The sequence below is a fragment of the Tachysurus vachellii genome, chromosome 8 (genome assembly GCF_030014155.1).
Source record: "Tachysurus vachellii isolate PV-2020 chromosome 8, HZAU_Pvac_v1, whole genome shotgun sequence".
NCBI classification, from domain to species: domain Eukaryota; kingdom Metazoa; phylum Chordata; class Actinopteri; order Siluriformes; family Bagridae; genus Tachysurus; species Tachysurus vachellii.
This window is the reverse complement of record NC_083467.1, coordinates 10,512,074-10,524,098: the sequence shown is the minus strand read 5'-3', so window position 1 is coordinate 10,524,098 and position 12,025 is coordinate 10,512,074. Positions and strand designations below refer to the sequence as shown.

The 12,025-nt window shown below is 39.2% G+C and overlaps 1 protein-coding gene across 1 annotated transcript; it reads right to left on the bottom strand.

Annotated features, from left to right (window-relative positions):
• Positions 1 to 9,720: 9,720 nt before the first annotated feature.
• On the bottom strand, positions 9,721 to 11,283 carry sox1a (SRY-box transcription factor 1a). Its single transcript, XM_060876213.1, has one exon. The coding sequence runs from the start codon at positions 11,058 to 11,060 to the stop codon at positions 10,023 to 10,025; it is 1,038 nt and encodes a 345-aa protein (XP_060732196.1). The 5' UTR covers positions 11,061 to 11,283; the 3' UTR covers positions 9,721 to 10,022.
• Positions 11,284 to 12,025: the final 742 nt, after the last annotated feature.

Here is a 12,025-nt window from a genome sequence, read left to right as displayed (position 1 = left end):
GTGTGTTTTAGTATCGGTGTATGTCTTAGGAAGAGCTGAGTCCTCGTGTGATGCTTTCAGGCGAGGCAGGAATCTGCAGAGTGAATAAATATAAAAGGTTTTTACAATATCCCAGAAATACAAGTAAAAGATTGTCACACTTACCATTTTGTGGCATTACCAGGTGCCATTTATTTAGAAAATATATTGTGTTCAGGCTGGAACATATTTCCACAGATGACTCTATGTAATTTAATGAAGTTTCATTTGTTACTCTGTAAGCAACCATTAAAAGAATTTGACCTTATGCTGGTAGGATGGCCTACAAAAGTGAAGAGAGACTGTGTAGTATATTATGACAGATTTTGTCTGACTAGCACCTGCAAGATTGGCAGATTTCTGTGGAGGGGTTTGTGAAGGAAATGTGGTCATCAGTTATTGGCTCGATGTTGTAGTAGTAGTAAAGGGGGAAAAAAATCAGGCTTCATGTTAAACAATCAGGTTGTAGAATATATTAAAAACAGTAACACATACACCAGTTTTTGATTTAAAAAACCTTCCAATCCAACATTTCAAGTAATTACATTGTAATACACATATACTGTAACTGTGGATGTGGCATTAAAATGCACGTTATTTACCTGTAATTAAGATATTTAATTCTAAAGGAAATGGTGAAGAGATTGGAGTCTGAGTGAAGTGCCTTAATTCAAACTTAAATTGATACCAGACTCACAAAAAGCACATACTTGAACAACCTAGTCTGGTTAAATATAAGAGCTAGAATTTTAACTAGTGTTGAAGTAAAACCTTTTTGAAAGATTTTTGAACCTTTAATAACTTTAAAACCTCTTAAATAAACGTTTTGTCTATTTAATACATGAAAGATATAATTGGACATCAACTTGACCACACTAAATCCGTCTAAGGAAAAAAATTAAATACTCTGTATGAAGACTGTTACAAATAAATTCTTTTCAGCTTTCAGTGAAATAAATTTCTTCTCTCTATTATGAGTCCAAACGGTGCAAATCATGCCTTAATTGAGCTTTCTCAAGGCCTGTGTTTGCTGATCACACACTGTAAGTACGGGTCAAAGGTCAGCAGTGGTGAGAGCTATCAGTGACACCCAGAGGAAACGAGCCGGCTGTTTCTATCATCACCTCCTGACCTCTCATTTACCTAATCTCTACTGAAAATAATCAGATATCCCAAGGACAGCACCAGTCCAATGTTTGCGGCTGTATGTGAGACAAATTTAAGACTGTGATAAGTTATTGAATTGTGTTTTTATTTGGTCTGAATAAGAAGAATGGAGAAGCAGGTTTAGCTGTGTTGGAACTTTTAGGTCTCTGTATGGATTGACAGATTCTTTTGGAACCTACTGCGAAATACTGCCACAACAGCAGTTCAGACCAGAAGAGCAATATGGCTTCGTAGCCATTTCACATCCATCTATGTGTTTTTCTATGTGTTACTCTTGCCTGCACCAATATTACTCTACTTTTTTACCCTGTGCCTCAGCAGCACTGAATCAATGAGCTGAAATTGATAAAAGAAGCCTACAGTGACAGTGGAAATGGTGCATAATTTGCAACATTTTATTAGACTTTTTATTAGACTTGAACTGGTTGTATTATAGATACTGTCCTACTTTGACATGCTGTATGCAATCACTCAATTGGAGCACTGATTCTGCGGGAAGGCAGGCAGAATTCAATATATGTGAATATTTATGTCAATAGTGTGTGATAAACCCATACTGCTGTTTAACCCTGTCATGTAATTGTGTCTACACTCATAGACCATTAACTTAAGATGTTTAAAGAAACAGATTTAAATCAACTCTATATCACTGTTATATTCACTGGTATTTAAACTGGTATATATTGTTATATATATTGTTATATATACTTTTCTATATAATTATATATAGAGTTATATACACACTTGCTGATTTGTATTATTCCATTCAATCTTGCTACATATCATGACTGTGACAGACTCATGACTTTGTTTTCAAAAAGATGTCATCAAGTAAAAAATTTGTACTTTTTTGAAGATGATGTCATATCAATTGATCTATGTGTTAAAAAGTGTATATTTAAATACTTTGGGCATCAACACTGCATAAAATTATTTAGTAAGGAAACCTGAATCTAAAAACTGAATCTATAAAGAGATTAATAGTAACTCATTTTTAAGGATAGTTCAGTTATATGCTAAACTGTTCAGCAATAGTAAAACGTTGTAATTTTTTTCTGTTTTAAAGTTTTTGTTTTACTTTTTCTTTTACAAACTATTGCCAGAGTGAAAGCTGTTCAATTCAAAGCCACCATGTCACAATAATACTATCAAGTACTAGACCTGATATATGTATAGCTTATGTATCATTATGTCCTCTAGCCCTGATGATGAGGATACTCCAACTATATGAGATCTTTACCCTTTTAAAATGTTGATATCTTCCATATTACTCACATAGCAACAGATTTTGCTCATTCTTTTAAATGTTACATTTTCTTTAAATATGAAAAGCAAGATTTTTTTAAAAAACTTCTGTACCATCTATAACAGGCTAGCTAGCGCAAAAATCCCATTCGGTTTATTTTGACAAAACTCCTGTGTTAAACTGTCTTAACTTGCCAAGACATCTAGCATTCTGGCATCTGTAGTCTATAACTGTAATTCTGAATTATGTTTGCAAACTTTCCAAATCTTTGCAATTCCAAAAGAAAATCTTTGGCTTGAAGAAAAAACATTTCATCATGACACTATGACTAAGTCATGAATCTACATACAGTACAGAATGAATCTACAAACAGTACTTTGTCCATGAAGTAAACAATAGTACATCTGGTACTAATGGATAGCATCCTATATTTGACAGTTAGAAAACTAGAAAGACTCTTTAACACGCATACAAACACAAAATCCTTCACTCATATGTTGACATTGTGAGAATGATTACTGGTCTTATTTGCTTCAAGGTAAAGCTGTCTCTCAAAGCATTTTTGAATCCTAGAGGAAAGTGCCCAGCCGAGCTAACGATCCTTTGTGTATGAGCCCAAGGAGTCCCTCCACACATAAGACCTGAAACAATTATTCAGGAAACTACTTATTACACACAGCATGTCAGTTGCCCTCACTAGGAGTTGGCTACCACAAACCAGATTCCATTTTTCTCTCTTTCTTTAGCTCTCGCTCTTTCTCTCTTTCTCTTTCTCTCTCTCTCTCTCTCTCTCTCTCACACACACACTCACACACACACACACACACACACACACACACACACACACACACACACACACACTTGTTGCTCAACTAAGCCCTTGTATATTTGTATCAAATGAACAAATGTACTTTTTCAAATGCTTCATCCAAAGTCCAAAGCATATTTGAATATGTACACCAAATTTCATGTGCACTTCCTAGGATATGATGGAGCAAAAAGTCTCTAAAGTACATTTGGCACACACATGCCTGTGGAGTCAGATTAGATATGCTCTGCCTCTACTCAAATATTAGCAAATGATTAAATCAGGTTTTCAAACTTCTGGTTTTAATACTGCAAATTTATGAGGAATGTGTTTTTAACATAAAGACTTATAAAGAAGGGACTGTATAATGGAAGGAGAGAGAGAGAGAGAGAGAGAGAGAGAGAGAGAGAGAGAGAGAGAGAGAGAGAGAGAGAGAGAGAGAGAGAGAGAGAGAGAGAGAGAGAGAGAGAGAGAGAGAGAAAATGGGACAGAGATAAGCTGTAAAGCAAGAATACCTAGTTCCTGAAAAACAGGGCATAAAGTACCCTCCCATTACAATGTCATTTCATCCCAGCACAGTCTTTAAGTAATAACTCTCAGTGGGGTGTGCCATTATCGCCCCAACCCCTCTGCCCTCCATCCGCCACACTGTCTTCAAGGCAGGTGCTCCTGTTGTCATCAACTGTCCACGCAGTCTCCACTTCCCCTCTGCAACATCCCTTCTGATGGTCTGCATGCTTCAATTTTCCACCTTCCCTCCATTCCTTAAAAAAAAACTCAGAAAGATGGACACCACAAAATCAATAATCAATCCCTGACCATTAAATCCTTTGTTGTGGTTTCTCTCTATCTGTCTCTGTCTTTCAGATGTTAAAGCACAAGTTTTTCCCCAATCACAAAATACAGAGGCACAGTGCAGCCCCAAAACAGCAAACAATTCAAAAACCCATTTGTGAACCCCTGCTGAGAACAAGTTTACCTCATGAGATGGGTCAAACTATATACAAGGAAAGTGATTTACAGTTGCCCTTTGGGTTGTTGATGGCTCACACCATTTGCTTATTGCTGTTTGATTTCAAACCAAAACAGTATGCAATTAGAGAGATGCCTAAACAATTCTTGCATCATTAACTAAAGCTATTATCACTCTTGTTTTTTAACCAACTACAGACAAGTGTGCAAGAGCTTTTCTAATCAACAATATTTTGACCATAATGAGATGTGAAAACATTGTTTTAGTGGTAGTAGAGCAACAAAAACAACAAAAAATGTGCCATGTATGTTCTAATAAAAAATTATGCAATACTTAACTTAATAAACACTCTCTGTCTAATACATTTTACCTTATATAGACCTCATAGTACTTAAACCTTGCAGATTAATTCACGTTAAAAGACCTAATAAGAAAAAAAAATGCATACAAGGATGAATTTCACATAAACACTGATGCTAACCTCCTCCCTCCTTTTTAGTTGCTTTGTTTGGACTACTGAGATGTAAGAACTGAGACGTGGTTTGTGCTAGGCATTTCAGAACTAGGACAGCTCCCCAGAAGCGAGAAGGTACGCGCGTTTGTGACTAGAAGTCGAATTTTTATAAGACATGCATACTCTGAATTGCCCGCGTTCACATAGCCAGACATACAGTAATAAAGAGTTGCAGTTGTTAGGGGAATGTGTATAGAGAACAGAGGAGTTGCAGCTGCCCTAAGGTCTGAAGATCTCCGCAAAATCGGGATCAGTATTCGCCATTTACTTCAATTAGCATAGTCGGTCGCGCCTGAATGACGAGCCTAGGCGCTTTTGTCCCCTCATCACCCGAGGACGACGGGGGTGACAGGACCCAGGTGAAGCCAAAGTTACTATAGATTAAAGGATCTTTTTTTGGTGGAAGACATGAATGCAGAAGTACGCACAGAGAGCCGGGACCCAACAAGATCTCTGTTTGCGGAACTGAATTATTGTCACAAATGTTATAAAAATGTATAAAAGAAACGCCGAGGAATGGGTTGACTGGTCTGCAGCCTTTTCATGGAAAAAAGTATTTAATAATCCACTGAGCTGTCTTTTGACCATTAGACTCACCCATGGTTCTAAAAAGGATAAATAAGCCGTATAAATTGGGATATTGTGCGCTTTTTTCACACATAATCCAAACACTTACGGACCCACGTGAGTGGAAAACTGCTGTCCAAACTCTATTACAGTAATTAGGCGTATCACGCATCACAGTTTTCATAGGCTGGCTGGAGCTTCAGTTATTCTACCGTTTAAGGATAGTAGCTTATTATGTTGTTAATCAGGAAAAATACAAACACAGCGTCATGCGTGAGAATTGCGTTAGGAAGTTGTGAATGAGAACATTCAGATGCAGTAAATGAGGGAAATGGGCAGATGCGGCTGATTATCACTGCAGACTGTAGTGTTGCCGTAATGAGCGAGCAGACCGACTGTTCGGATGCTGATTAGCGGCCCTTAGGGAGCCTCTGTTTTTCTTGAGTAATTGATAGTTAGACTCTGCTTTAATTAAAAACGCTGCCTGGACCACTGATGTCATATTTTGCGGAGCAGAGGGAATAAGAGAGAATGGATTAAGAAAAGCGACTGCGTTTTTGTGTGTGTGTGTTTTTCTGTGTTAACCCTCATCACTACGTTATTAAATCATTAAAACACTAGTTAACTGCAGCTTAACAAAATGTGCTTAGGTTATACAAATTTTCATATGCCACAAATTAGTAACACGGTGATGTAGACTACAGCATGCAATAGGATAGGTTATAATTCAGGCAGAATACAGTCTTACATTTTTAAGGAGCTGCAATAAAAACCGGCCCTGTTACTAAAAATTTCCTTTTTGCACTCACTTATGGGAGGGCATTTGTAAAGGTGGCGTTTTCCCTCAGCTTACACACCCTTTTCCCACCAATTTCCCGGGACACTTTGGCTTTTTGTGTGGTCCCCCCGCCTTGTCCCGCTCTGGAGGGCTGCCCCCTATCTAACGCACACCTGTGTGACTGGCCCGATCCCTTCACGAACTCGCTGGGGCTTGTAATCAGCTTTGTGAAGCTATTGAGGCCACGGCTCAGTGCAAACTTCCCAACCACACAGCGCGCTCGACCACTGAATGGCAGCGCAGCGTGGGGGCGCCTCTCCAAACTCCGGTCCTGCCAAATTCCTGTAGAGTCTCCCACAATCACCCCTACACAGACACAAATAAGATTGAGAAATAGAAGAAGAAGAAGAAGAAGAAGAAGAAGAAGAAGAAGAAGAAGAAGAAGAAGAAGAAGAAGATCTTTAGAGACTTTTAACATTATAAAAAAATAGGAAGAGACGATCGTTGAGATAAAGTTAAGTGTAACAATTATTTGTATCATGGTGGAGATCAGGCCTATTTGAAGCTCAGTTTGACCTGGGATATCTTTGTGAATGCTGTGAATGTGAATTTTACTGAGGTGTTTCCCAAACAGTCTGTTGCGAAAACATTACATAGGGCCCTGTGAATGCAGGAAAGATGTAATTTTAAAGTTTAACACTTTGAAGCTCAGCACATTAAGTCTGCCTGCTTAACACAAATATAAGAATACAATACTGCTAATCTTGGCATATACCACAAAATCTGAACAGAAAGGAGCAAAACATTGCAAAATAAAAAAAAAACCGTTAAACTAAGTTGTGGGGGGTTTAGGGGCGCATTGAACGCCAAACCACATTTTTTGCCTCTTAAAAGCCTGCTAGAGAGTCGCAGACTGCAGAAATTGCGGCGCAGCAGCATCTCTCCTCTTGGAAGGGCGCAGGATTAAGAGGCCGCGAGATTGTTAAACATGTCAACGTGTAATTGCACGATAAGGCCCTCGCGAGGAATTTATTGGCCCAGTTGCTATTTCTATTCCCCCCTAATCTCGTTCAGCACATTCGTTCCGTGCAATCTGTCTCCGTAATCTTCTGCGACAGAACGGCGACCAATAGCGGCATACTGGCTTTTTTTGGTGAAGGGAGAGAAATATGCAGAGGCGTGATAAAGTGATGCTAATTATCCCCATTTAGGACAGCGAGAGCGAGAGATCGGGGAGTGCACGAGAGAGAGGCGAATAGGAGCCAGCAGCAGCCAAGGCTCTCCCAACGCAAAATATATCGGTGGTTACAAGATAAGGACATCGCCCCTTGAGACAATTTATTGGTTGGGGTTCACCGCCATAACCAGCAGCTCCACCACTTTGGCCACCACTTCCAACCCCATTCCATCCTTTTTACGCACACCCGCCCCACCGCTTTGGTGGAGGAGTAAATTATTTTGGTGAAATTTACCAGAACGCTTTGGCTTTAACCTGGCAACGTGCCCTAAATCGCACCCCGCCTCTGTGCTTTCAGTGCTAATCCGTGTCTCTTTTCGGGGGCACCAAAAATACAAAGAGCTGCAGAGAGGGCAGTCCCTCAGCTCTACTACTCCACTTCTCAGGCAAGTAAAAGTGTAGGCCTATTAAGAATCAGGATCACTCGGTCTTCGTGACAATTCTTTTTTAAGAAACTGGATATAACATGATAATATGTATTTTATTTAATAATAATAATAATAATAATAATAATAATAATAATAATAATAATAATAAGAAGAAGAAGAAGAAGAAGAAGAAGAAGAAGAAGAAGGAGAAGAAAAGAAGAAGAAGATTATATTTTACACAATGTCTATAATTGTGGTAAAGAGTTTATAGTTATAAAAGCATTTCAGGCAAAATCATTTATTTTTAAGTTTTAAGTTACCTTAAAACTTTTCGAATTTTTCGTTTATTGAAGTTAATTTATAATAGCTGCTGTCAACAAGAAACTAAGTAGGATTCACTAATGGTTAATGTTTTTTTCATACCATGAGCATTAAAGATTCTGAAGATTTTATTCTTCAAACGTTGTGTATGGGATGGGAAGCTGAACTGAACTGGGGGTCTGACACTTGTTGCTGAACTTCCTCCGGAGTAACAGTGAAGCGATAATAGACTGTGACCTGCTGCTGACCCAGAGGTCAGAGCGTCTGCTAGTTAATCCCACGTCCCCTTACACACTCCATTCAACTCACTTTCTGTGATTGAGCACTCAAAAATACATGAGCACAAGATGGTCCACGACTCCCAAATAATGCACGGTAAATGAGTGCATGTTATGGTCTACGACACACAGAAAACTATATGTAATAAACTGGCCCATTATTTTACTTATAACAATATATCAAATTCTTATAACCCACCCAATATAATTGAAAGGGTGTTGATTAATAGAAAAGGCCGTTTGATAGAGTATAAGTGATTCTTGGTTTTCATATACTACAGTTTGTATTGTATGATCATTTTATGTCAAAATACTCTGGCATTTCAAGTCCGGGATGGTGTTTAAATGAACCGGTTTTAATACACTATAAAACTTTAGGACGTTTTGATATGTTTAAATTTACTATCAGCTGTTTAAACAGAACGGCATCCACAAACATGTTTGTGTTGTTAGCTTTTCAAAAACGCAGATGAACATTACTGTTATGCTTTTCAGTTTAAAAGTTAAGCTTATACACCTAAATTATGAATAAGGCTAAAATCGTTTATAAAAAAGTTTATATAAAAAATTTGCTTGGCCTATAGCAATTATAACGCATGATCTTGGATTATAAAGAATCATTCAATTGCCATTTAATTAACAGTTTTTTTTATCCTTTAATAAACATGTCAGATAAACACGTTTTCGGTGGAAATAATAATTTATTGTGTAGGATAAAGTCAAGGAGAGCAGATTTAGTACAATGTGAAGAAACAACCTGGTCTTTTACTTTACAAACTTAAGAAAGTAATTTTTTAAAGTAATTTAACTTTTTTGAGTAATTTTTTATTTCCCCACATAACTTATAATAATAATAATAATAATAATAATAATAATAATAATAATAATAATAATAATAATATTAATAATAACTGATGGAAAGATTTTAATAAATTTTATGGACAGTCTAAAGTAAGACATTTTACCAAGTAAACTTCCTCAAAATGTCCCACTAAAAGAAATAACGACTAACAATTGAAATATAGTGTGTAATTAAATGGTCCTTTACGCTGAGGAGCAAATAGTTGCACATTGTTCTCCAATAATGATGTGAGAGAATGAACGGAACAATTCCGAAATGCCATGAACAAAATAACAAAACTAACACATTTTAGAACCATAGTAACATTCTTCCAAATTTTATTTAGACAATGAGTCAGCGCAAAGTGAGAATGTAAACTGGCAGGAATGCATTTCATAAATTATATACAGCAGCAGTTGCGTGCCAGTCTTTTCCAAATATTAAAACTTATTCACAATTTACAGTAAATGTTACAGCATATTTCAGGTACACAGATTCACGTGTACAAATGTTTCAAATGTAATAGGCTATGCAAGAAACTCTTTATAAATTACCAGAAACATTTTTCCAAGTTATGCTAGATGTGATCTTACTAACTTAAAAATGAATTTGCACAAATAAATATGTGAACAGAAACACTCCAGTCAATGGGTACATCGCGGGGTTTTTTGGCATGGCCAGGAAGAATGTCAAATTAGAATTGATGAACAGTATAATTTATAAAAACATGTTAGGTCTAAGTGACAATATCGGCTCTCGATTTCCTCGGAACGGAAACCAAACTATTTTTATCTTAAATTACAAGGACATCTTAAAACATTCTGTACAAAAGTAGTTAATGGCCATCGAAAAGAAGTCAATATTTGGTGGTGTGTCTGAATCCCCCCCTCCCTTTCTTCAACAATTTCAAATGTGCGTGAGCGGGACAGTTCCGTTTACTCCGGCCGTCGTGCTCTGATAGTGTTGCGGTAAAGCGTGCAGTCTGCTTTGAACGGACGGCTCTCCGGTCTCTCCAGCCGGTAAATACATGCTAATCATCTCCCTCAAGTCTCCCTGGCACGGGCCTCTGGAGTGCGTGCTAACTGGAGGACTTACGTTCGGCTCGGTCTTGACCAAAGAGCTCAGCGTTCCGATGGCGGCCGACGACGGAACACCCGCATTTTGGTGTTGGGAATAAGAAATCCCTCCGTAGCCGGGCGGCGACGCGCTCATGTAACTCTGTGAACTGGATATGGGGCTGTACTGCAGAGCGCTCATGTCGTAACGGTGCATTGGCTGCGGGTTGTGCGGATGATGGTGGTGGGCATGCGGGTGGTGGTGGTGGTGTGCCCCGCTGCCTGGATGCTGACCATAGGCAAGCTGTGCCTCCTGCATCATAGCAGCAGCAGCGGCAGCGGCAGCGACTTGGCCTGAATACGCACCGTTTGCCCAGCCGTTCATGTGCGAGTAACCGGCGCCGGCCGAGCCTCCGTGACCCCCGGGGCTTTCTAGCCTCTGGCCTACTCCAGCTGCGCTCATGCCCACTCCGAGACCAACTCCCGCTCCCGTGGCCGCTCCGCCGAGCAGACCGCCAGCCAGAGAGTACTTGTCCTTTTTAAGCAGCGTCTTGGTTTTGCGCCTCGGTCGGTATTTGTAATCCGGATGCTCTTTCATGTGCAGGGCGCGCAGCCGTTTTGCCTCGTCGATAAAGGGCCGCTTTTCAGCTTCTGACATCACCTTCCACTCTGCGCCGAGTCTCTTGCTGATCTCAGAGTTGTGCATTTTCGGATTTTCCTGAGCCATTTTCCGGCGCTGCCCGCGGGACCACACCATAAAAGCATTCATAGGACGTTTGACGCGCTCTTGGTTAGCTTTGTTCCCCGTGTTCGGACCTGTCTGCCCCGGGTTTGTATTAGTCTGTGGACCCGGGGAGTGCAAGTCCGTCTCCATCATCATGCTATACATTCACGTGGTTTTCGGACTTCTCAACCAATACAAAAAAGCATTAACTTTCGGCGCTGGTCCGCCGGAGCAGGTGCAACACAATCTAGTCAAGGAGAACTCCGGAATGAAGTGGAATTTAATCCGAACAGTGGCTGTGAGTTTGAAGTTCTGATGGGATTTTTTTCCCCCGTAGTCTGTTTTGTCTTGTCCCCAACAGCGGTTTTACATCCACGCTAATTGAAAGCGCATTGGAGCTACTTTCCCTAGTGGAGCTGAGGAGTTAGTTAAAGTGGCGGCCATATGACGGGTTTTGACAGCGATTAAACCGAGTCAGCGGCCAATGGCGTGCAAGAACGAGAGCGATTTGCATGGTGATCGGTGCAGTGACGTAGAAGCGAGGACATACCTAGTAGGCGGGGTGCAGCAGGGGTCAACCACGCCCCTCTAATGGAAACCAGAGAGCGGGAGACCCTGAAAGATTATGGCCGGTTGTTTCCCCCCCAATAGATTATTATTATTATTATTATTATTATTATTATTATTATTATTATTATTATTATTATTATATATTAATAATAATAATAATAAAACACTTAACAACATCCTATTTAAAAGTTTCAGTGCTCGATTCACTTTAACATTTAACATGATTTAAGTGAAAATAAAGAGTAAGATCTCGGAAATAAATAGTTTAGAATAAAGAAGAAAAAGAAAATAACGAAAGGAAAAAAGTTGCGTTTAGATCGAATTTAATTCCCTGCTGAATATGACAACCAATACAATATCATGAAAACCTTAATGTCAGTGGTTTTGCTCAGGGAAAATGGTTAAGAAAGACCATTATAACAAATAGCTAGCCGATTTGATTCTGTGAATGCGCTTGTCTTCTGTATACATGATACAGGAACCAGGATACAACTGCGCACTATGTTCACCTGCATCCCACAAACGCTACATACAATGTCTATCGGCATGCGTTCTGTAGG